The 23,765-nt window shown below is 57.1% G+C and overlaps 1 protein-coding gene across 1 annotated transcript in view; it reads left to right on the top strand.

Annotated features, from left to right (window-relative positions):
- LOC103171071 (uncharacterized protein F13E9.13, mitochondrial-like) overlaps positions 1–23,765 on the top strand; it is a 44,674-nt gene that overhangs the window by 1,991 nt on the left and 18,918 nt on the right. The window contains exons 3-5 of the mRNA XM_039913464.1: positions 2,296–2,378; positions 15,914–16,094; positions 22,645–22,795. Of these exons, the coding sequence (XP_039769398.1) occupies positions 2,296–2,378; positions 15,914–16,094; positions 22,645–22,795 (415 nt within the window). The remainder of the gene's footprint in view (positions 1–2,295; positions 2,379–15,913; positions 16,095–22,644; positions 22,796–23,765) is intronic.

Below are 23,765 nucleotides of genomic sequence, written 5' to 3'. Positions count from 1 at the left end.
ATCACAACTCCGGTGGGTCAGATCTTGTCGCCTACGAACCCACGTACCGTGTATTCGCACCCAAACGGGCCCGCTCTTTTTCGGGGTCTGGTCCGGGCTCGGGGTACGACCGAACCGGCCGTTTTTTTTTTCACAGAGAGCGTTGTTGGTGTGACGTCCTTCATTTTAAACGGCGGGGGAAATGAAGCGAGGCCCGAGGTCACACGGCGGACCCGTGGCGGAGCCGGGATTAGAACCCGTGACCCTCCGCTCCGTCCGCTCCTCGAGAGGACCCGCTACGGCCGATTGGACAGTTTGACCCGAGGGCCAGCAGACTCCTCCCGGGGGGAGAGAATAATAATATTTATTCAGGGCCTTCTGTAGGCGGAGCGCTGGGGCCGGGGCTTGGGCCAGTGCTGTGGGATTAGTGCTCCCCACCCGCGAGGGGTTTGCCACCTGGCGAGGGAGATGGACACCGATAATGATAACGTGGGTAGCCGTTAAGCGCTTCCCAGGTGCCGAGCACCGTTCTCAGCGCCGGGGGAGATACGGGCTCGTCGGGTGGTCCCGCGTGAGGCTCCCGGTCTCCGTCCCCATTTTCCGGATGAGGTCGCCGAGGCCCGGAGAAGCGATGCGACGCGCCCGCCGTCACCCGGCTGACGGGCGGAGGCGGGATTCGAACCCGTGACCTCCGACGCCCAGGCCCGGGCTCTTTCCGCTGAGCCACGCTGCTTCTCTAACACACGCACACATATATCTATACATCTCTCTCTCTATAGGTATATGTATGTATTATATATATGTATTTAATATCTATACATATATCTACATATAGATATAGGATAAATACGTTACAGATGGGAAACAGCGTGGCTTAGCGGAAAGAGCACAGGCTTGAGAGTCAGAGGTCGTGGGTTCTAATCCCGACCCCGCCTCTCATCGGCGGCGGGACTTGGAGGAAATCGTTTAACTTCTCTGTGACTCAGTTACCTCGTCTGGAAGATGGGATTAGGACCGTGAGCCCCACGTGGGACAACCCGACGACCCTGGATCTCCCCCGGCCCCAGCGGGGCTCGGCGGAAAGAGCCCGGGCCTGGGAGTCAGAGGTCACGGGTTCGAATCCCGGCTCCGCCGCGCCCCAGCTGTGTGACGGTGGGCCGGTCGCGTCACTTCTCCGTGCCTCGGTTACCTCATCTGTCAGATGGGGATCGACCGTGAGCCTCACGTGGGACGACCCGATGACCCCGCATCTCCCCCGGGCGCTTAGAGCGGTGCTCGGCGCATAGTGAGCGCTTAACAGATGCCAACATTGTGATTCTTATCGTCACAGCGGTGCTTGGCACGTGATAAGCGCTTAACAAATTCCAACGTTATTTTTATCATCGTCATACTGCATGAACTTCACGAGTAGGGGGAAGCTTGCGGCGCCTCAGGTCTGAACGTCGGTTCCTCCGCGGCCGGGCGAAGCGTGCTGGGGACGGCGTTTAGCACGGAGCGAGAGCTCGAGGAACACCGTTGATTTTTAGAGAAGCGGCATGGCTGAGCGGATGAAGGCCGGGCCTGGGAGTCGGAGGGACCTGGGTTCTAATCCCGGCTCTGCCACTTGTCCGCTGTGTGACCTCAGGCAAGTCACTGCGCTTCTCTGGGCCTCAGTCACCTCATCTGGAAAATGGGGAGTGAGAGCGCGAACCTTACCGAGGGCCAGGGATGGGGTTCAACGTGATTAACCCGTATCCGCCCCGGCATTTCGAGGAGCGTTCGGCACCCCGAGCGCTCGACGAGTGCCGTCGTCGTCGTCGCCCTTCTTCGAGAACGGCCGCACGGCCCGGGGGATAAGCGCCCGTCTTTCTCTCGCGGCGTCTCGGCGCTCACCGTGTGCCGGGCGCCGGGGTAGATCCGAGCTAATCGGGTTGGACGCGGTCCCCGGCCCACGTGGGGCTCCCGCTCTTCATCCCCTTTTTACGGACGAGGGGAGTGAGGCCCAGAGGGGTGAAGTGACTCGCCCAAGGTCACGCAGCAGACAGGTGGCAGGGCCGGCATTAGAACCCACATCCCGTGAGTCTCAGGCCTGAGCTCTATCCGCTGGGCCACGCCGCTTCGGTCGATCCGTGGCATCTTTCTGGACCAGGGTAGGGTTTTTCGGGTGGGTTTTTTTTGCCCCCCCGGGGGGGTCACGTCCCCCTCGCTCCCCCTGCCCCGGAGGGCCCCTCCCTGCGACGCCTCCCCGGCCCCGCCGCCCCCCCCCCCCGTCCCGCCTCCGGTGACCCCCGGCCTTCTGGGGCGCGGAACCGTCACGACGCCTGTTCGCCCTCGCAGGGACCCCGCGGAACAGCCTGCCCTCGGCTCGGATCGTCGCCGAAGCCCGCCGGGAAGCGGAGATTTACCGCGACGCTGGAATCGTAAGACTCTGTCGCCCGCCCCCGCCCGCCGCCCCGCTCTCCGGTTTTTAATCGCGTGCTCTTGGCTAGCTGCTTACCGTGCGCCAGGCGCCGTGCCGACCGCTGGCTCATCGGGTTGGACGCAGCCCCCGTCCCACGGGGGGGCTCACGCTCTCAACCCCCGTTTTCCAGACTGAGGCCCGGAGAGGCGGAGCGACTCGCTTAAGGTCACCCAGCAGACGAGCGGCGGGGCCGGGATCGGAACCCAGGTCCTTCCGCCGCCCGGGCCCGGGCCCTGTCCGCTAGGCCAATGCTGCTTCGCCGAATGAAGCGCGGAGAGGTTAAGCGACTAGGCTGAGGTCACGAAGCGGGAAACGACAGAGCTGGGATTCGAACCGGAGCGTCCCAAGCGTCTAGCACGGTGTCGGGCACCTACTAAGCACCTGGATCCCCCTGTGGACGGGAAGCTCCTCGTGGACCGGGAATGCGTCCATCTACTCTGTTGGAAGTGTTCTTTCCCGAGCACTGGGTGTAATACTCCGCTCGCCATAAATTCTCAGTAAAAACCATCGATTTTTTTCTGTTGTTGCCTCGAGGCGGCCACCACTCGGAGTAGCCACCGCTTTCCGCTCTTTAAAAGGAGGAAGATTTTCCTCCCGTCTAGATTAGTTTGGGGAGCGATCCGGGGAGAGCGGGAGGGTGGAAACCTTCCCTCGGCCGGGACCCGCATTCCCGTATTTATTTTCCTGCCCCGGCCGGGGCCGCGCAGTAAACATTTACCGAGGGGGAGGTTGCCCTTCTACCCCTTCGGTGTGCTCGTGTGTTCGATTGATTATTACTTCATTTGGCCCTTTTACACGTTGTCAAGAGGATCTGACCCGAGATGTCGAGGGCGGGAGGGGAACGGACCCCGGGGATGGCGATGACAATAACCGCGGCGTTGTCGAAAGCGGCCCGGCCCGGCTCCGCCGTCGGTCCTGCTCCGTGACCTCGGGCGGGTCGCCCGACCTCTCTGTACCTCAGTCACCTCGCCTGTAAAATGGGGAGGGAGACCGTAAACCCCGTGTGGTACCGGGACTCTGCCCAACCTGATTAGGAAGCGGCGCGGCTCAGTGGGGAAGAGCCCGGGCCGGGGAGTCGGAGGTCACGGGTTCGAATGCCGGCTCGGCCGCTCGTCGGCCGCGTGACCGTGGGCGAGCCGCTTCACTTCTCTGGGCCTCGGTTCCCTCATCTGGAAAATGGGGACGAAGACCGTGAGCCCCCCCGTGGGACGACCCGATTCCCCTGTGTCTACCCCGGCGCTGGGGACGGTGCCCGGCACATAGTAAGCGCTTAACGGATACCAACATTATTGTCGTTACTGCAGGAGCTCAAGACGGTAGCATCGGCCTCCACGGCCCTGGCCTGCCTTTCTTTTTTCTGTCCTTCTTCCTCTCTGCCCCCCTGGAGTATTTTTTTAAAATATCGCTGCCTGGAATATTTTTCGTATAGCGACTAGCGCCCAGGCTCGGCATCTAGAAGGTCATGGACTCTAATCCCGGCTCCGCCACTCGTCTCCTGTGTGACCTAGGGCAAGTCACGCAGAGAAGCAGCGTGGCTCGGTGGAACGAGCCCGGGCTTGGGAGTCGGAGGACGTGGGTTCGGATCCCAGCTCTGCCACTTGTCAGCTGTGTGGCTGTGTTCAAGTCACTTAATAATTTGGTTGGTATTTGTTAAGCGCTCACGATGTGCCGAGCACCGTTCTAAGCGCTGGGGGAGATACGGGGGAATCGGGTCGTCCCACGTGGGGCTCACGGTCTTCATCCCCATTTTCCAGATGAGGTAACGGAGGCACAGAGAAGCGAAGCGACTCGCCCACAGTCACACGGCTGACGAGTGGCAGAGCCGGGAGTCGGACCCGTGACCTCGGACTCCGAAGCCCAGGCTCTTTCCGCTGAGCCGCGCCGCTTCCCCGCTGGGCCACGCTGCTTCTCTGTGCCTCAGTTCCCTCATCTGTAAAACGGGGGTTAAGTCTGTGAGCCTCGCGTGGGGCAACCCGACTGCCCCGTACCTCCCCCAGCGCTTAGAACCGTGCTCTGCACATAGGAAGCGCTTAACAAATACCGACATTATTATTATTAAGTCATTTCTCTGGGCCTCAGTTACCTCATCTGGAAGATGGGGATGGAGACGGCGTCCGACCTGATCTGCTCGTATCTGCCCCGGCGCTTAGTAGAGTGCCCGGCACGTAGTAAGCGCTTAACCGAATCCCGTAATTATCGTTATTCACATTGAGCGATCAGTGATCTTAGTTGACTGGGCTAGCGGGGGGACAGCAGAGTTGCCGGGCTCCCTGCCCTAAAGGAGCTTACGGTCTGGAAGAATACCGTTTTAAAATATTGTTCTGTGCAGTTCCCCCCACTCCCCCCGAATCTCCAAGGGTCGCCCGTCCATCTCGGCATCAGATAGACGCCTTTCCGTCGGTCTTCAGGCCCTCGATCGGCTCTCCCCGCTCCTTATCCTCTTTCTTCTCCCGTCATTCATTCATTCAGTCGCATTTATCGAGCGCTTACTGTGCGCAGAGCACTGTGCGAACCGCCTGGCGAGAACATTTCGGCAACGGATACAGTCCCTGCCCGCGGTGGGCTCGCGGTCTAGAGGGGGGAGACGGACGGCAACAAAAGTAGACAGGCGGCGTAATCCAGGCCACGCGTTCTGCTTCTCCAACGCCGACCTCCTCACCGCACTTCCGTCCATTCATTCACTCGGTAGCATTTATTGAGCGCTTACTATGTGCAGAGCACTGTACTAAGTGCTTGGTTCGGTAACAGATAGAGCCGGTCCCTGCCCGCTGACGGGCTTACAGTCTAATCCCCTCGTCTATCTCGCCGCCAACGCCTTGCGCACGCCCTCCGTCCGGTGCGGAACTGCCTCTCCCTTCCTGATGGACGGACCGCCGCTCTCCCCGTCTTCAGCGCCCTCCTCAAATCCCGTCTTCTCCGGGAACAGTAATGTTGGCATGCGTTAAGCGCTTACTATGTGCAGAGCACCGTTCTAAGCGCTGGGGTAGACACAGGGGAATCGGGTCGTCCCACGTGGGGCTCACGGTCTTCATCCCCCTTTTACAGACGAGGGAACTGAGGCGCAGAGAAGTGAAGCGACTCGCCCGCAGTCACGCGGCTGACGAGTGGCAGAGCGGGGATTCGAACTCCTGGCCTCTGACTCCAAAGCCCGCGCTTTTTCCACTGAGCCACGCTGCTTCTCCAAGTCTTCCCCGACCGAGCCCTCCCTTTCCCCTCTGCCCTACCTTCTGGGTTGCCTGCGCGCTTGGGTCCGCTCGCCCTCTGCACTTTGATCCTTCCCCGCCCCCCTCACCCACAGCCCTCACGTCCGCGTCCTTAAACCGTCACTTCGACGCGCCTCGGGTTCCCCGAGCGGAACCGCGCGTGCTGGGCAACCAACGCCGGGAGGCCCCGTGGAACCCCCTCGTCTGGGGAAACGGTCCCATTCGCGGTTTTCGGCTGTCGCGTGGAAGCGGCGCGGCCTAGCGGGTCGAGCCCTTGCCGGGGACTCGGAAGGACCCGGGTCCTAAACCCGGCCCCGCCTCCGGTCTGCCGTCCGTGACCTCGGGCGAGTCACCTCACTTCTCCGGGCCTCGGTTAGGTGGCCTGTCAAACGGGGATTGAGACCGTGAGCTCCAAGTGGAACGAGGGGGCTGTGACCGGCCCCGTTTCCTTGGATCTACTCCGGCGCTCAATACAGCGCCCTGCGCACGGTAGGCGCTTAACGGATGCCAGAATCGTCGTTTTTATCATCATCATCCCGTAGCTCTTCAAGCGAGGTCCATCGTTTGAACTTTACCCGAGCCCTCTGTCCGTAATCCGGGCCTTATCAAAAGTTAGATCAAGTAACCGCTCGGAGTTAACGCCGCCGTAAATAACCGTGTACGGAGCTGGGGTGTGCGGAGTCGGGGCCGGGATGGGAAGCGCTCAGAGCTCAGCTCAACCTGGGCCTCTCGTGCGGCACGGCAGAATGGATAGAGCGTTGACCCGGGCGTCAGAAGGTCGTGAGTTCCAGTCCCGCCTCCGCCACTTGCCTGCTGGGTGACCTTGGGCAAGTCCCTTCGCCTCTCTAGTCCCCTTCGTCCGTAAAACGGGGATGAAGACTGTGAGCCCCGTGTGGGACGGGGACTGTGGCCAACCCGACTACCCCGTATCTACCCCAGGACTTGGAACGTCGCTTGACACCTAGCAAGGGCTTAAATGCCATAAAAAAAGCAAAAACGATCGATTTCCGGCTCCGCCAGCACCGGTCCCAACTGGATTCCGGTTGGCAGAGAACGGGCCACGTGATCGCGGCCCGTCCGGGGGTCTGACACCGGGAAATGGGCCGAAGGGGCCAGAGCACTGCTGGGATATTTATCTTGAGCCGGCCCGGAAAGCATTAGATACGATGCGGGCGTTTGATCGGATGCTGTCGTGATGGATCCTGAGTCTCTCTTGCTTTCCCCGGTCCCTGTCCTTCGTCACGGTCTTGCATTTCCTCCTCCCTCGAGGATGTTCTGTGGATGTGCTACCGGCACCTCACCCTTAGTATGCCCCAAACTGAATTCCTCATCTTCTCTCCCAGTCAGCCAGTCAATCGATCGAATTTATCGAGCACTTAACATGCGGAATCATGTATTAAGCACTTGGGAGAGTACGATATAGCAGACACATTCCCTTCCCACAGCCAAATCCCTTCCCCCACATAACGGCCCCATCGCACGACCAGCCTCCCCTTCTCTCAAGCCCGTCACCGTGGCGTTTCCTCTGACTCCTCCCTCTCTTTCAACCTCCGTATCTCGAACCCTCTCAGTTTTTCCAGGAAAAAACAGGGCCGGTCCCTCCTTTCCATCCAAAGGGCCACTCTTGTCGTCCAGCCACCCACCATATTCTCGCTCCTATCTCAGCTGCCTCGCTGACTTCCCCGCCTTCAGTCTCGCCCCTCTCCAGTCCGTGCCGCACTCTGCTGCCTAGGTCATTTTTGCAAACCCGCTCTGCTTCCGTCTCCCGTCTCCTCAGAGAACTCCGCGGTTGCCCGTTGCTTTCCCCGTCAAGCGGAAATTCCTGACAGTCGGCTTTAAGGCATTCATCACTTCCTTTCCTCTTCTCCCTTTTATCCCTCTTTTCCCTCCTCTCCCTCTCTTCTCCTTTCTCTCTCCTGTCTTCTCCCTTCTGTCCCCCATCTTCTCCCTCTATTCTCCCTCTCTTGTCTCTCTCTTCTCCCTCTTTTCCTTCTTCCCCCTCTATTCTCTCTTTCTTCCCCCTCCTCTCCCTCTTCTACCTCTCCTTCCTTCTCTTCCGCCTCCTCTCCCTCTCTTCTGCCTTCTCTTCTGCCTCTTCTCCCTTCTTCCTTCTCTCTTGCCCCTTTTCCACTCTCCTCTCACCACACCCCAGCTCACTGTCTCCCTCTCGAACGAACTGACTCCTTCGCGTCGCCTGCCCTCAGCTCTCCCCTTCCTGACTTTTAGCTCCCACCCTATCTGTGATGAGGTCGTAGCCCTTTCCGTTCTTCAGAGGTGCTGTGATGACATGTAAGGAGCCATTTACTGCCTTCGACGACGTGTATATATTCTCTGTTTTACGGCCTGCTGCATAGCCTCGGACTTCTTCTGCCCTGGGCACCGAGCCCCCGACTGTCACGCGTGTCCCCGAACTTGATTTTCACGTGGCAGTTCGGGTTTCTGTGAGCTTCGCTCCTGAGTCATGAGGAGTTGCAGAGTGTTGTGGTGCAGGAATTGATTATGGTGGTCTTTCTTAAGGGCTGACCGTGTTTCACAGACTGTACTGAGATCTGGGGTTGGTTCAGGTTAGGCCCAAACCAAGTCCCTGTCTCTCATGGGGTTCACCGTCTAAGCAGGAGGGAGGAGAAGCATTGAAACCCTCATTTTATGGATGAGGAAGCGGAGGCCTTCCCGTTCTGAGCCCCCCTTTTCCTCTGCTCCACCTCCCCTCGCCCCGACTCCCTCCCTCTGCTCTTCCCCCCACCTCTCCCCACAACACGTGTGTCTATAAACGGACATATTTATTATTCTATTTATTTTCTTAATGATGTGTATATATCCATCATTCTACTTACTCTGATGACATTGATGCCCGTCTGCTTGTCTTGCTTCACTGTCTGTCTCCCCCCTTCTAGACCGTGAGCCCGCCGCTGGGTAGGGATCGTCTCTATCTGTTGCCGGATTGTACTTTCCAAGCGCTTAGTACAGTGCTGCGCACACGGTAAGGGCTCAATAAATACGATTGAATGAATGAATGAAGCGTCTTGCCGAAGGTGACACAGTAGGAAAGTGGCAGAGCTGGGATTAGAAAGCAGTCCCAAAGGATGAGGTAAACTAATGCTACAATTTTTTGATATTAGCACACAAAGGTAAGAGAGTTTTGAGTTAGAGCGTCTGCGAGTCAGCCTGCCATGTAGCGACAGACCCGAGGGTGTCCGTTTTAAACGACAGCTAAGCGGAAGACATCACCCAAATGCAATCTACCGGCTTTTTCTTTTTTTGAAAGCCCACGGAAGTACCCTGCCCTTTGGTAAAGCCGTTTCGAGCTCAAGTGAGGTTGCTCTTTTCTCCAAAGTTCGTAATCCTTGTTTGTAATCCGAAGTTTGTGATCTTCTGACCCACGACAAACAGTTAACCCGGGTTTACAGAGGAGAAAATGGAATTAGATACCACATTCATGCTATCAAGCGGCACGAGAGGACCTCGATTCTAATCCCACTTGTGCCACTTGCCTGCTGTGTCACCTTGGGCTAGTCACTTCACTTCCCTGTGCCTCACTCAGTTCCCTCATCTGTTAAATGGGGATCGAGTACCTGTTCTCCCTCCTCCTTTACACTGTGAGCCCCAAGTGGGACGGGGACTGTTCCCAACCCGTTTGTCTTGTCTCCACCCCGGCATTTAGTACTGTGCTTAGCACACAGTAGGCCCTTAAGAGATGATTATCGTTATCATCGAGGGGGTCCCGAGCAGGGGCTTGGGGGAGGAGAAAGTAGCATTCCAGATTCAAATCCCTATGCTCAGGCCCGTTCCCCACAGCCGTCGTCTTTAACCGTGATTAAGTACTTTCTCTAGAGCAGATTTACACCGGTAATGATAACAATAATGACCACGGTATTTGTTAAGCACTTACTGCTTGTCAGGCACTCTACTAAGCGCCGGGGTGGATACAGGTAGCTTGGGTTGACACCTTCCCTGTCCTGGCTCACATTCTCGATCCCCGTTTTACAGACGAGGGAACTGAGGCCCAGAAAAGTGACTTACCCAAGATCGCCCAGCGGACAAGTGGCGGAGCCGGGACGAGAACCCAGAACCTTCTGGTTTCCGGGCCTGTGCTCTAACAATAATAATAATGATGATGATGTTGGTATTTGTTAAGCGCTCACTCTGTGCAGAGCTCTGTTCTAAGCGCTGGGATAGATACAGGGTCATCGGGTTGTCCCACTTGAGGCTCACGGTTAATCCCCATTTTAAAGATGAGGGGACTGAGGCGCAGAGAGGTGAAGTGACTTGCCCACAGTCAGACAGCTGACAAGTGGCAGAGCTGGGATTCGAACTCATGACCTCTGACTCCCAAGCCCAGCCTCTTTCCACTACGCCACGCTGCACGGAGTATTTAGTAAGCGCTCACCGCGTGCCAAGTGTTGGGAGAGACCACAGAGACGGCAGTCAAACACGGTGACTGTCCCCCGTCGTGTTCCAGATCCGAAAAGAGAGCGTTTCCGTTCTCTGGCCTGTTGCGCTCCGTTTGAATTCTCCCCTGCGGACTCTTCCCGTCGGGCAGGGAGGACATCATCAGGCCATGTGAAAACTGCCCCGGGCTCCTTGGGTGATTTCAGGGGACAGCTTGCGTGTATCTGGGGAAACTGACTCGCCTCAGAGCAACTCCTCGCTTACACCGCCCCACCCCCGAGACCCACGGAGCGCGGCTTGGCGGTGCCGGGGTGGGAAAACCCGTCTATCTCGCCGCCGACCCCTTTCCCACGTCCTCCCCCGGCCCGGAACTCCGTCCCCTCCATATACGCCGGAACACCACTCTCCCCACCTTTAAAGCACTACCGAGGTCACACCTCAGTCGGTCAGTCGTCCATAATACGTGCAGAGCACTGTAGTAAGCGCTTAGGAGGGCACAACATAATATAACAGATACATTCCCTGCCCGCAACGAGCTTCCAGTCTCCTCCAAAGGCCCTTCTCCGATAAAAGCCCTCTTTTCTCCGTCTCACTCTCCCTTTCGCGTTGTCCGTGTACTTTAGTCTGTGACCTTTGGACACCTGACGTTCACCTCGACGCGTTCGTTCGTATCTTTAAAGTCTATATTGTAAATTATCTGTTCATATTAATGGCAGTCTCCCCCTCGGGACTGTAAGCTCGCTATGGACAGGGAAGAGGTCTGCAAATTCTGTTGTGTTGGACTCTCCTAAGCCCTTCGGTACGGTGCTGTGCAAATAGAAAGCGTTCAACAAATACGACCGACCGGGGATGTGCCGGAGTAACCCTTCATAGCCTAGAGTGGAGTCGGGGCTTCAGTTGTCTTGCTCTTTCCCGATCGCTTAGTACCGTCCACTGCGCCCAGCAAGCGTTCAATAAATACCATTGTCTGACAGGCCGATTTAATGCCAAGCCCCGTTGATTTGATTTTTAAATCGCAAATTGCTTCTCTGACGATAAGTGCAAAAAAAAAGAGAGGAGGTCGGGGCCATTTTCAGTTTTAGAATGTGAAAACATCTCCACCGTCTTCGGGAACAGTGGGTAGAAAGAACATCGCCGGGGGGCTTCGCAAACGTAACGCGTTCCTTTCGCTGGCGTAGGCGTGCCGTGTTCGAGTGAGGAATCGCAGCGTGTTTAAGGCCCCTGTCTAGAATACCGAATGTTCTGGCGGAATCCATCTTCTAGGTATATACTTTTAAGCTTCATATAATGGCATGATCTCGTGACCCAGTTCCGTGTGATTTGCAGCAGAGGGGGATCTCGTTCGGTACACTGATGATAAAAATCAATGCCGCGTTCCGTATGACGTCCCGAAGATTTTTCTATAAATCACGCTGCAAGTCAAATCAGCAGAATATTTTTTATAGCTATCCCACTGTTTGCCAAGTACGTGTCTTTGCGGAGTGAGAAATTAGGTCTCCGTGGACAGTAAATGGCGGAGGATTCTATTAAGCGCATCTCGAGCCCGGCAGCGGAAATACCGAGTTCTTACCATCATCTCGAGGAAACGGAGGAAAAGATATAACCCCCGGAAAATGCTTGCATCGATTCCTGTCTCAGTCGGAGAAATCCCATTACTCATCTCCCTCTCGTTTCCGTTTAGCACAGATTCCAGAAAAAAAAAAAAACCAAAAAACCAAAGGCGTCGAAGTGTATTAGCGGAGTCAGATTTCTCCGTCGGGAAGAGAGACGTGTTGTTTGCTGGCGGCTCCTTGACTGCTTGACTTGGACGATCAGGTTATAAGGGGAGGGGTTCCTCCTCTAATGCCAACCTACCGGCTGTACCTCCGTCCTGTCTGTCGCATCACCGACCTCTCTTCCGCGTCCCGTTCTGGCCTGGAATGCCCTCTCTCTAAATATCCGACAGGCCATCGCTCTCCCCGCCCTCAAACCTTTTCTGAAGGCACATCTCCTCCGAGAGGCCTTCCCTGACTCCTTTCCTCTCCTCCCACTCCCTTCCGCATCACCGCGCCTTTGGATTCGCGCCCTTCATTCACCCCTCCGTCAGCCCCACGGCGCTTCTGTCTCCATCCGCAATTTATTTACGTTGGTATAATGTACGTTGTTATTACAGTCCCCCTCTGGATTGTAAGTTCCTTCTGTTACGTTGTCCTCTCCCAAGTGCGTAGTACAGCTCTCTGCTCCCAGGAAGCCCGTCCTCGCCCGTCCCGCCGCCGACCCCCGGGCCGCGTCCCGCCGCGGTCCCGGAACGCCCTCCCTCCTCACCTCCGCCAGACTCGTTCTCTTCCCCTCTTCGAAACCCTACTTAAAGCTCACCTCCTCCGAGCGGCCTTCCCGGACCGAGCTCCCCTTTTCCCTCCGCTCCCTCTACCCCCCCCTTCACCCCTCCGCGGCTAAACCCTCTTCTCCCCCCTCTCCCTCCGCTCGTCCCCCTCTCCCGTCCCCTCCCCTCGGCACCGTACTCGTCCGCTCGACCGTCTGTATCTTCATCACCCTATCGATTTTGTTAATGGGCTGTACATCGCCCCGATTCTATTTATTTGCCATTGTTTTAACGGGACGTTCACCCCCTCGATTCTATTCACCGCCGTCGTTCTCGTCCGTCCGTCTCCCCCGATTAGACCGTGAGCCCGTCCGGGGGCAGGGACCGTCTCTATCTGTTACCGATCTGTCCGTTCCGAGCGCTTAGTGCGGTGCTCTGCACCTGGTAGGTGCTCAGTAAATGCTATCGAATGGAAAGGCAGCGCTCAGTAGATACAACGGACCTGTTGATCAACTCCCTCCTTGCTCCCCTGCTTCTGGTTAGAACAGCTCCCTAGAGAATCGGCCCAGAGGTGACATGAAAGTCGCTCTCTCCCCAGCACGGTGCTTCTCAGACAGACAGTAGCGTGTGAGGGATTCTGCTCAGTAGGTGACCGCTCCTGTTGTTCTGGTGATTTTTTTTCCAGGAGAGGGGGAATTTTGAGTCCTTTCCTGTGTCTGGGCCCTCGTGTTTCCAGGCAGACAGCTCTTAGGGAGTGAGGAGAGACATCCCTCCCACCCTCCCACCCCCCCACCCGCCCCCGCAGATGTGCGTCTTCGGGGTGTCGTCCTGCCGGCGTAGCCCCGACACTAGGGACCACTGCCGTAGCGTCCTCATCCGATCTGGGGAGGAACAGAAGAATTGGGCTATCGTTATTATTAGCAGTAGTACTGTCGTCCCGTCGGGGAAGCAGCGCGGCTCAGCGGGAAGAGCCGGGGCTTCGGAGTCGGAGCTCATGGGTTCGACTCCCGGCTCGGCCACTCGTCAGCTGCGTGACCGTGGGCGAGTCACTTCACTTCTCTGGGCCTCAGTGACCTCATCTGGAAGATGGGGATTAACTGGGAGCCTCACGTGGGACGACCTGATCACCTTGAATCTCCCCCGGCGCTTAGAACGGTGCCCTGCACATAGTCAGCGCTTAACAAATCCCAACGTCAGTATTATCATTGATAGTACTGTTCTCTCCAACTACATTTTTATCAGTCAGTGGTATTTATTGAGCACTTACCAGGTGCAGAGCTCTGTACTAAGCGTTCGGCAGCGTACGGTACGACAGAGTTGGTAGACACTCTCCCTGCCCACAGTGAGCTTTCGGTCTAAGCGCGGAGACAGATATTAATATAAATAAATTAAATAAAATGGGGATTAAAACTGAACCCCACGTGGGACATCCTGATCCCCTAGCGCTTAGAACGGTGCTTTGCCCGTAGTAAATGCTTAAAAAATGCCATCGTCGTAATATATAATTCAGAGATATGAGCGTAAGTGCCGTGGGGAGGAGGTTGGGACAAATAGCCGGTGCCCAGGGGTCACAGATAATAATGCTGGCATTTCTTAAGCGCTTCCTATGTGCCGAGCACTCTTCTAAGCGCTGGGGTAGATACGAGGTAAATCAAGTTGTCCCTCGTGGGGCTCACGGTCTTTATCCCCATTTTCCAGATGAGGTCGCTGAGGCCCAGGGAAGTGACGTGGCTGGCCCAAAGTCACCCAGCGGGCAAGTGGCGGAGGCGGGATCGGAACCCGCCACCTCTGAGTCCCAAGCCCGGGCTCTTTCCATTAAGCCACGCTGCTTCTCTAATAATAACGTCAGCGTTTGGTAAGCGCCTACTACGTGCAGAGCACCGTTCTAAGCGTCGGGGTAGGTACAGGGTCATCGGGCGGTCCCACGTGAGGCTCCCGGTCTTCATCCCCGTTTTCCAGATGAGGGAGCTGAGGCCCAGAGAAGTGAAGCGACTCGCCCACGGTCACACAGCTGCCGAGCGGCGGAGCCGGGATTCGAACCCCTGACCTCCGACCCCCAAGCCCGGGCCCTTTCCACTGAGCCCCGCCGCTTCTCCAAGTGCACGGGGGGGTGTAGAAGGAGAGGGAGCTGGGGAAAATTTTAGGTTCGTGTAGCCGCTGGGATTGTTTCTCAGTGTCATTTTGCCAGGCTCGCTTGTTTTAGAGCGTCACTGTCAATCGGCGGAGCGGGATCGTTGCCGACTGGGTTGCCCTTAACTCTCATCTCTGAGGCCTTCCTGGGAGTGGCTATTTTAACGGTATTTGTTAAGCCCTTACCATGTGCCAGACACTGTACCAAGACTGGGGCGGATCCAAGCCGATCACGTCGGACGCAGTCCCTGCCCCACCGGGGGCACACGGCCTTAATCCCCATTCTCCGGCCGAGGTAACCGAGACCCCGTGAAGTGACTTGCCCGCGGTCACGCAGGCAGGCGAGCGGCAGAGTTAGGATCGGGACCCGGGTCCTCGTGGCTCCCAGGCCTGTGGCATTTCGACTAGGCCGCGTGAAGCAGCGTGGCTCAGTGGGAAGAGCCCGGGCTTGGGGGTCAGTGGTCACGGGTTCGAATCCCAGCTCCGCCACTTGTCAGCTGTGTGACCGCGGGCGAGTCGCTTCGCTTCTCTGGGCCTCGGTTGCCTCATCCGGAAAACGGGGATCAAGACCGTGAGCCCCACGTGGGGCAACCCGATTCCCTTGCGTCCACCCCGGCGCCTAGAACGGTGCTCTGCACGTAGTAAGCGCTGAACAAATACCGACATTATTGTTGTTCTTCTTCTCAAAAACCCCCCAGGGTCCGGACCACTCTTTGCTTCCCGCGTGATGGTCGGGATCCCTTGGCGCCGGAGGGTGTTTGACTGTGGGTCCGGGCTGTCCCCTCGCCGCCATTATACGGCGGCATCTTATTTCTTTTCTTTAAAGGGGTATTTGTTAAGCGCTTACCGTGTGCCAGACACCGTCCCCAACACTGGGGAAGATACAAGCTGATCAGGAGGGACGCAGTCCCTATCCCATATGAGGCTCACCGTCTTAATCCCCATTTTACAGAAGAGGGAACTGAGACCCGGAGAAGGGAAATGACTCGTCCGAGGTCACCCCGTGGGCGAGTCCGTCGGATGGGGCCCGTTAAACGTCGACTACGTGTCGAACGCCGTTCTGAGTGCCGGGCGGATACGAGTCGTTTAGGTCGGACACGGTCCCTGCCCCGCCCGGGGCTCACCGTCTGAAGGGGAGGGAGAACGGGTATTGAATCCCCATTTTACAGTGGAGGAAGCTGAGGCACAGCGAAGTGAGGCGACTTGCCCAAGGTCACACCGCCAGCAGTCGACGGAGCGGTCTAAAGGGAGGGAGAACGGGTATCGAAACCCCGTTTCCCGGTTGAGGAAACCGAGGCGCAGAGAAGTCGCTCACCCAAGGTCGCACGGCTAGCGATGGGCAGAGCGTTTGGCGGAGCCGGGGTCGGGACCCCGGGTCCTCCGCCCCCCAGGCCCGCGCCCTCTCCCCTAGGCCCCGCTGCTTCTCTCGGCGGTTGGCGTGACGGGGATGGCGTGCGGTTTCCTCCGCAGGACGGCCTGATTGTGGAGAACACGCACGACCTTCCGTACACGGCTTCGGCGGGGCCTGAGGTGACGGCGACCATGACGGCCGTCTGTGCCGCCGTGAGGATGACCTGCCCCCGCCTCCCCTTGGGGGTCCAGGTTCTCTGCTCAGCGAACCAGGAGGCCGTGGCGGTCGCCCTCGCGGCAGGTAAGAGAAGAGATGTGCATTTATTAAGCACCTACTACGACGATGACGATGATGGTATGCGTTAAGCACCGGGCTGAGCGATAGGGCGGATCCGATCGGCTCGGGTCGGACACGGTCCCTGTCCCGCGTGGGACTCGTAGTCTCGATCCCCGTTTTGCAGATGAGGGAACCGAGGCTCGGAGAAGTGAAGTGCCTTGCCCCAGGTCGCTCGCCGAGGGGCGGAGTCGGGATTAGAACCCACGACCTCCTGACTCCCAGGCCCGTGCGCTGTCCCCTCGGCTGGGCTGCCTTCAAATGCGAAGGGCGCCGTACGTGGCGGGCACCGTACGAAGCACCTGGGTAATAATAATAATAACGTTGGTATTTGTTGTACTCTCCCGAGCGCTTAGAATACTGCCCTGTACGGAATAAGCACTCGCTAAATACCACCGACTGATTGATTGGCACGTAGTAAGTGCTTAAAGATGCCCTTATCATCATCATTATCATTATCGTATCGAGCCACGGTAAGTGCTTAAAAATACCATGATCCTTATCGTTGTTAGTAGTGTTGCATTAAGCACTTACTGTGTGTCGAAGACTGTTCTAAGGACAGGGGTAGGTATGAGTTAGTTAGATCAGACGCAGGTCTCGCCCTGCCCCACATGGGGCTCACAGTCTAAGTAGGAATAATCTTGGTATCTGTTAAGCGCTTACTCTGTGCGGAGCACCGTTCTAGGCGCTGGGGTAGATACGGGGTCATCGGGTCGTCCCACGTGAGGCTCACGGTTAATCCCCCTCTTCCAGATGAGGGAACTGAGGCCCAGAGAAGTGAAGCGACTCGCCCACGGTCACACGGCTGACGGGTGGCGGAGCCGGCATTCGAACCCATGACCTCTGACTCCCAAGCCCGGCCCCTTGCCCCCAGGAAGGAGAACAGACCTCCTTCCTGAAGTGGAGTGATAGTGCCTTGCCCGAGGTCACGCAGCAAGCGGTCGGCAGAGCCGGAATCAGAGCGGAAGTCCTCTGACTCGCAGGCCCGCGCTTTTTCCACCGGGCCACGCTGCTTCTCGTTATCGTCTCGGGGCAGATGCTACGGGGAGATGGCAAGACCTCCGCCCCGGAGTCGGGGTACCCAGCGCTTAGAACAGTGCTCGGCACGTAGTAAGCGCTTAACAAATACCAACATTATTATTATTATTATTATTATTATTCCGCTCTGTGATCCCGGGCGCGCCGAGGAGACCCTCGGGGACCTCAGTGGATCTCCTTCCCGGCTAGGGAGAGGATCCCATGGAGTTTGGATCCCCCCGGTTCCCGGGAAACCAGACCCGCTACTTGCTTCGGCCAGTGGAAAGGCAGGAAGGCCCAGAAAGTTCCAGCGCTTCCTTCCGGACGCCCCCGGAGCGCTCCAAGGCGTAATGAATTCAGGTTGGTAGAATGCTTTCAGATCTTTGGACAAAAAGCGCACTGTGAGTGCCAAATGCTATTACTATTACAACCTCCGCTTCGTAATCCTACACCTGCGAAGTTTCTCTGTTACGGTAACGCAAACGAATTGTGCGTGTGCGTGAACTGAGGCAGCCGTGAGGGAAATTTTCAGCACCGAGATCGTATGCCTGCGAGAGAGAAGAATTGCTCAGCAGACTTCAGAAATGATCGAAATGTCCTATCCATAAAATCCCAGTTTAAAAAATGTTAGCAGGTGCGTATACGATAGGGAGTCAGTTGGGATGGATTACTATACAGTACCATTTCCGTTCTCCCCAGATTAAGTATTCGAAGCATAATTTTCTGTAAATTGTCATTCCCGTCTGCTAAGAAAAGCAGATTTTATTTTTTTTTTTTCCACGGAGAAACCTCATTACGGGCTCCACTCCCACCTCCGCACGGGGGCTGATTTGCAAGAGAAAGTCATTAGAGCATTCCGTCTTGAAAAAGAGGAGAAACGAAAACGCCCCGTCACCGAGAAACGTTCCCGATTCCTCCCGAATCTGAGACGGACCGCATGGGAGTCATTCTTTCCCCTCCGTGGCGATTCCATTCGGCCGACGAGGCGAGGAAGGGGCGGGTAGCGGACCCGGATGAGGAATAGAGCGGTGGGTAGGCGTTCCCTCGGACGGCTTTCGCGACGACCGCTTGGCCGGGACCGATAACGGTCATTCCCGGACCTGGGAGCCAAGTTCATTTCCATCCCTACTGTGGGAGAGGGCTGACGGAAAATCGGCCATTTCCTTCTTAGAACGCGTTTGCATTTTTCAAATCGGAACTTCTTTTCTCGGTCGATATCCCCACGTGTGCGCGTACGTACGTCGGTGCCTTGGCTAACTCCTAACGAGAACTGATCGCCAGAATCCGCAGGCAGAGCCGTGGAATCCATTACGATGAAAGGAAGAGAGAAAATGCCGTTTCGGCGTCTCGGCTAGCAGCCCGGGCGGCCTATCCTCGGTCGTTTCCGAAATCGACCGCGGAGTCACCCGCCTTCACGGAGGACCCCCGATTTGCGGGAATCACCCCAAACCCGCGCCCCTGCCCGGGTCCGTTCGGTCCGTTTTTTAATAGTAACTGTGGTATTTAAGTACGTGCTGTGGGCCAAGCACGCCAAGCGCAGGGGTGGGTAGAAGAGAAATAGATCATCAGGTCACATTCCCTGCCTCTCGCCAAACTCACGCCCACCTCAGCCCCCTCCTCGGGTCTTGGTGGTAACAAGTCGAAATAGGAGGATATCAAATCCCCCTTTTGCGGATGAGGAAACTGAGATCCAGAGAAGCTTAGTTATTTATTGATCGATCGATCTGTTTCTTTATATTAATGTCCGTCTCCCCTCTAGACCCTGAGCTCATCGGGGGCAGGAACGCGTCTGTTGTCATAGAGTTCGGGGGCTTAGTACGGTGCTCTGCGCGACGGTAAGCGCTCGAGAAATGCGATCGGATAGTACTCTCTCCCAAGCGCTTAGTTCAGTGCTTTGCGCAGAGTAAGAGCTCAGTAAGCATGAACGGCGTGACTTGCCCGAGGTCACAACAGCAGGCACCTGGCGGAGCTGGGATTGGAACCGGATGCTCCGACTCCCGGGCCCGTGCTCTTTCCACGAGGCCGTGCCGCTTCCGGTCTTCGGACCTCTCTGACGAATTGAGTTATTCTAGGAGTTATTCACGATCGGAAGACTCTAAGCCCGTCACTGGGCCGGGATCGTCTCTATCCGTTGCCGGATTGTCCATTCCAAGCGCTTAGTACGGTGCTCTGCGCCTAGCAAGCGCTCAATAAATACGATTGAATGAATGCGGGCACGAACTCCTCTTCCTCTGGCCCTGAGTTGGCAAATTAATTAATTAATGTTGGTATCTGTTAAGCGCTTACTGTGCGCAGAGCACCGTTCTGAGCCCTGGGGTAGGCACGGGGTCACCAGGCCGGCCCACGTGGGGCCCACGGTCTTAATCCCCGTTTTCCAGATGAGGCCACTGAGGCACGGAGAAGTCAAGTGACCGGCCCACAGTCACCCAGCTGACGGGTGGCAGAGCCGGGATTCGAACCCGCGACCCCCGACTCCCAAGCCCGTGCTCTTTCCACCGAGGCAAAGTGGGTGATCTTTGAGGAGGGCGTGCCCCCCCCCCCCCCCGTCGCGCCCCGCGTCCCGTCTGCCCAGGGGCGAGGTGCTGACGCTGGCAGAAATTTCTAGACGTTATAACACTTCCCTGGTCGTGGAGTATCCATTCATTCATCCGATCATCTTTACTGAGCGCTTACCGCGCGCAAAGCACTGTACTAAGCGCTTAGGAGAGTACGCTATAACAGTAGACAGACACGTTCCCTGCCCGCGGTGAGCTTACGGTATTCTCTTTCCCTCTGTCCTAAATTCTCACACTCAACTTTCCCTTCCTGAGGCTCTTCAGAAGTTCCGCCCGGGGCTTACGAATTCCCTGGACGGTACGGTGACGTCCGAGGGAAACCGAGGAAAAGAGAACTGGCGTTGAGAGAAGTTGGAGAGGAAGTGACCGGGCTCCCTCCCATCCTCCTGCCGGCGCGTGGCCTTCTTTCTGCCGGAAGGCGGCCGGGAAACGTGAGCCTGCTGTGGGCGGGAATTTTCTCTATTTGTTGCTGAACCGGACTTTCCAAGCGCTCGGTACGGTGCTCTGCACAGGGTAAGCGCTCAAGAAATACGATCGATCGGATGAATGAATGAATCAATCCCCCCAAGACCAGCCTGGGGGCCAGGCGCCCCCCTCAGGCCGGGCGGTCTAGTGGGTAGAACACGGGCCCACTCGTTCGCCGTGTGACCTTGAGCAAGCGGCTTCGCTTCTCCGAGCCTCAGTTCCCTCATCCTGTCAAACGAGGATGGAGACGGTGAGCCCCACGCGGGACGGGGAGTGTGGCCAACCCGATTTGCTTGTGTCTGCCCCGGCGCTTAGTACGGCACCCGGCGTGGCTCAGCGGAGAGAGCCCGGGCTCGGGAGCCAGAGGTCACGGGTTCGAATGCCGGCTCCTCTACCTGCGTGACCGTGGGCGAGTCACTTCACTTCTCCGGGCCTCGGCGACCTCATCTGTCAAATGGGGATGAAGACCGTGAGCCTCACGCGGGACGACCCGACGACCCCGTATCCCCCCCGGCGCTTAGAACGGTGCTCGGCACACAGGAAGCGCTTAACGGATGCCGACGTTATCACTGCCCGACACACAGAAGGCTCTTTAACGGATCCCACCATAACAGTACTAATACGTTTCAGTGGAAGGGCATTTCCTTACAGCCCCAGAGCCTCTGGGCCTTCCCTGGCTTCAGAGACAAAAGCCAGATCAGAGGGTTTTCAACCACAGCGGTCCCTCCTTCTCCAGAGACATAGAGTCCACGGCGAGAAGCAGCGTGGCCCAGTGGGTAGAGCACGGGCCCGGGAGTCAGAAGGTCATGGGTTCTGATCCCCGCTCTTCCACCTGTCTGCTGTTTGAACTTGGGAAGTCACTTCACTCCCCTGGGCCTCAGTTCCCTCATCCGTTAAATGGGGATTGAGACCGTGAGCCCAGGGGCCGTGTCCACCCCCATCATCGTGTAGCCGCCCCAGCGCCGGGGAGAGGACGGTACGGCCATTAAAAGACACACTCCCCGCCCGTAGCGATCTTACGGTCTGGAGGCAGCGTGGCGAAGTGGGAAGGGACCGGCCTGGGAGTCAGGAGACCTGGGTTCCGATCCCGGCTCTGCCACCTGGCTCCCGTTGGGACCTCGGGCTAGTCGCTGGACGCCTCGGCGCCTGTAAATCGGTAAAATGAGCGTTCAGTGTGCCTGTCTTCCCTCCCCTTTGGATTGTGAGCCCTCTGCAGTTAGTACAGAGCGTAAAGCTAAGCGCTTAGTACAGTGCTCTGGCCACAGTCAGCGCCCGATAAATACCGGCGATTGAGTCGGGACACTGTCTGACCTGATTAGATTGCAGGTGGCGGATTATGGCGGAGGACAGGACGTTCTGGAGAAAGTATATCCACGGAGTCGCCGTGAATCGGAAGCGACCCGACGGGATTTAATAATGATGACAATGGGACAGGGCTTGGCACAGAATTAGCGCTTTACCAGACACCACAGATGCTCTCAGGTTGGAAGAAGAAGAGGTATTTAGGACCGAAGATAGGGTCATTAGCCCGGATCGTCTCAGGCTGGTTGCCTGCGTAGCTGGGCCCGAGGGCACTCGGTTTATCCATCTGTAAGACGGGAGTCCCGGCCGGCTCCTTGGGACCCAACCCACGGCGCTCTGAGCCGCTTGTGAGGGGGCCCTGTACTCGTCAAGGAGATCGTCGCTGTCGGCATTATAATAGGTCGTTAAGGGCCTGAAAGATCAAGGAGGGTGAGCGGGGGGAAAAACTGACTTCTCGTTCCTGGGACCGCTTAATATCACAGGCCTCCGGAAGGTGGAAAGTCTCAGTAGGTGAAGAAGATGCTCTGAGAGCTGCGCGGCCGCTCCCGGTCAGGGCTTGGGGAAGTTTTCGATTGCCTTGCGTCTGTTTCGGGGGGAAAACCTCCGGGATCCGCCAAAGGGGAATTTCAGTGTGAACAGTGCAGGCCGTTTTGCCTTCTCACCCTATTGCTAGTGGGGAATTCTGCCTCCCTCCCTCCCTCCCTCCCTCCCTCCCTCTACACCTCAGTGCAGATTTGGCCCTCAGCAGAGGTAAAAGTTACTAAATTATATGAGCGTATTGAGAATTGAACTAAACCGCAGAAGGGGAATCGGTGTTTTATGCTCCTCGGCTTCGCGCGGTAAAAGAAGACATTCCTGTTACCTGTGAATTCGTTTGCTCCTTGGTTGGCTCGTGGAGCTAATTTTGGACCCTTGGGAGGTTAAGACGGAAACCCGAGGACTGAACTCCGCAGGTACGAGAAACGCACGGGATCTCGGGAAAGGCCGGAAGCTGAAGTTATCCGATGAATTCCTTCCGGGGGGGCTCTCGCGTGGGCTCGCCGGACGAAGAAGTAGAGGCGGGTCAGCCGAGTATCGGTTTATTTCTGGAACGCGTCTCTCCTCCGCAGGCCCCTCGGGTCGTCGGCCTTCCTGTCAGTCGTCCGCACGCAATTTGTGTGTCATTCGCTCTCCTCCAGGTTGCGACTTCATCCGGGCGGAGGGCTTCGTCTTTTCCCACGTGGCCGACGAGGGGTTTGTAAACGCCTGCGCGGGGGATCTCCTGAGGTACCGCCGGCGGATTGGAGCGGAGCACGTTCAGATCTTTGCCGATATCAAAAAGAAGCACAGGTAAAAGCTGTCGGGGCGGAGGGGGGCCGTGGCTCCCTGTGGGCGGAGAACGTGTCCGTTATATTGTTACATCGGACCCTCCTGAGCGCTCGGTACAGTGCTCCGCACACGGTGAGCGCTCAGTATGCAGCATTGATTGATTGGCTGTTTGAGGTCTGGTGGCTTTGGTGTGGAATTTCCGTTCTCCAGGGAAGAGGGTCCTGGTTTCTCTGAGCCGTTATTATAATGATGATGATGATGGTGATGATGATGACGACGGTGGTGACGGCGTACGTCAAGTGCACACCGTGTGCCAGGCACTGTCCTGAGCGCTGGGGCGGATACAAGTCAGATGGGTTGGGCGCAGCCTCTGTCCCACGGGGGGCTCACAATCTCAATCCCCGTTTTACAGATGAGGGAACCGAGGCGGAGAGAAGTAAAGCGACTCACTCGGGGCCTCACTCAGCACACAGTAAGCGCTCAGTAAATTCGGCTGAAGGAGTCGAACGAATTTCCTCCCTTCGATAGGCTCGAGATGCTTTGGAAAAAGAAATCAGAAAATACGTATGTGACTTGATAGGGGAGAAAGCACGTGATGCTCAGAGAATAGGCGGCCCCCTCGTTAAAGAAAAACGCGCACAACGTGCGGCTCCACACATCTGCTGACACACCGGGGACCTGGCTCTACGCTTTGTCATCTGGGGCCCGGAGATGTCAGTTTTCCCCCGTTTCTGACTTCGCCTGGCCTTCTGCACCTTTCCGTTACTTCTCCGGTTCTGCTGGCAAAGAGATAGCGCATTATGAAATTCCGGGGGGGGCCAACGGGGTCCTCTCGGGTCATATCGGGAACTGCCGAGTAGATCGGATCCTCTTTTCGGGCCGGGGGGGGGCCCTCATTAAAAATCTGTCATCACAGGGTCTCGCTACGATATTGATTTTTTCCGATCGTACATGGTTACGATGTACAGTTCATAAGTGATAATTCTGTAGC

This window comes from Ornithorhynchus anatinus, chromosome 11 (assembly GCF_004115215.2).
Source record: "Ornithorhynchus anatinus isolate Pmale09 chromosome 11, mOrnAna1.pri.v4, whole genome shotgun sequence".
NCBI lineage: Eukaryota > Metazoa > Chordata > Mammalia > Monotremata > Ornithorhynchidae > Ornithorhynchus > Ornithorhynchus anatinus.
This window is presented reverse-complemented; position numbering and strand designations above follow the sequence as displayed.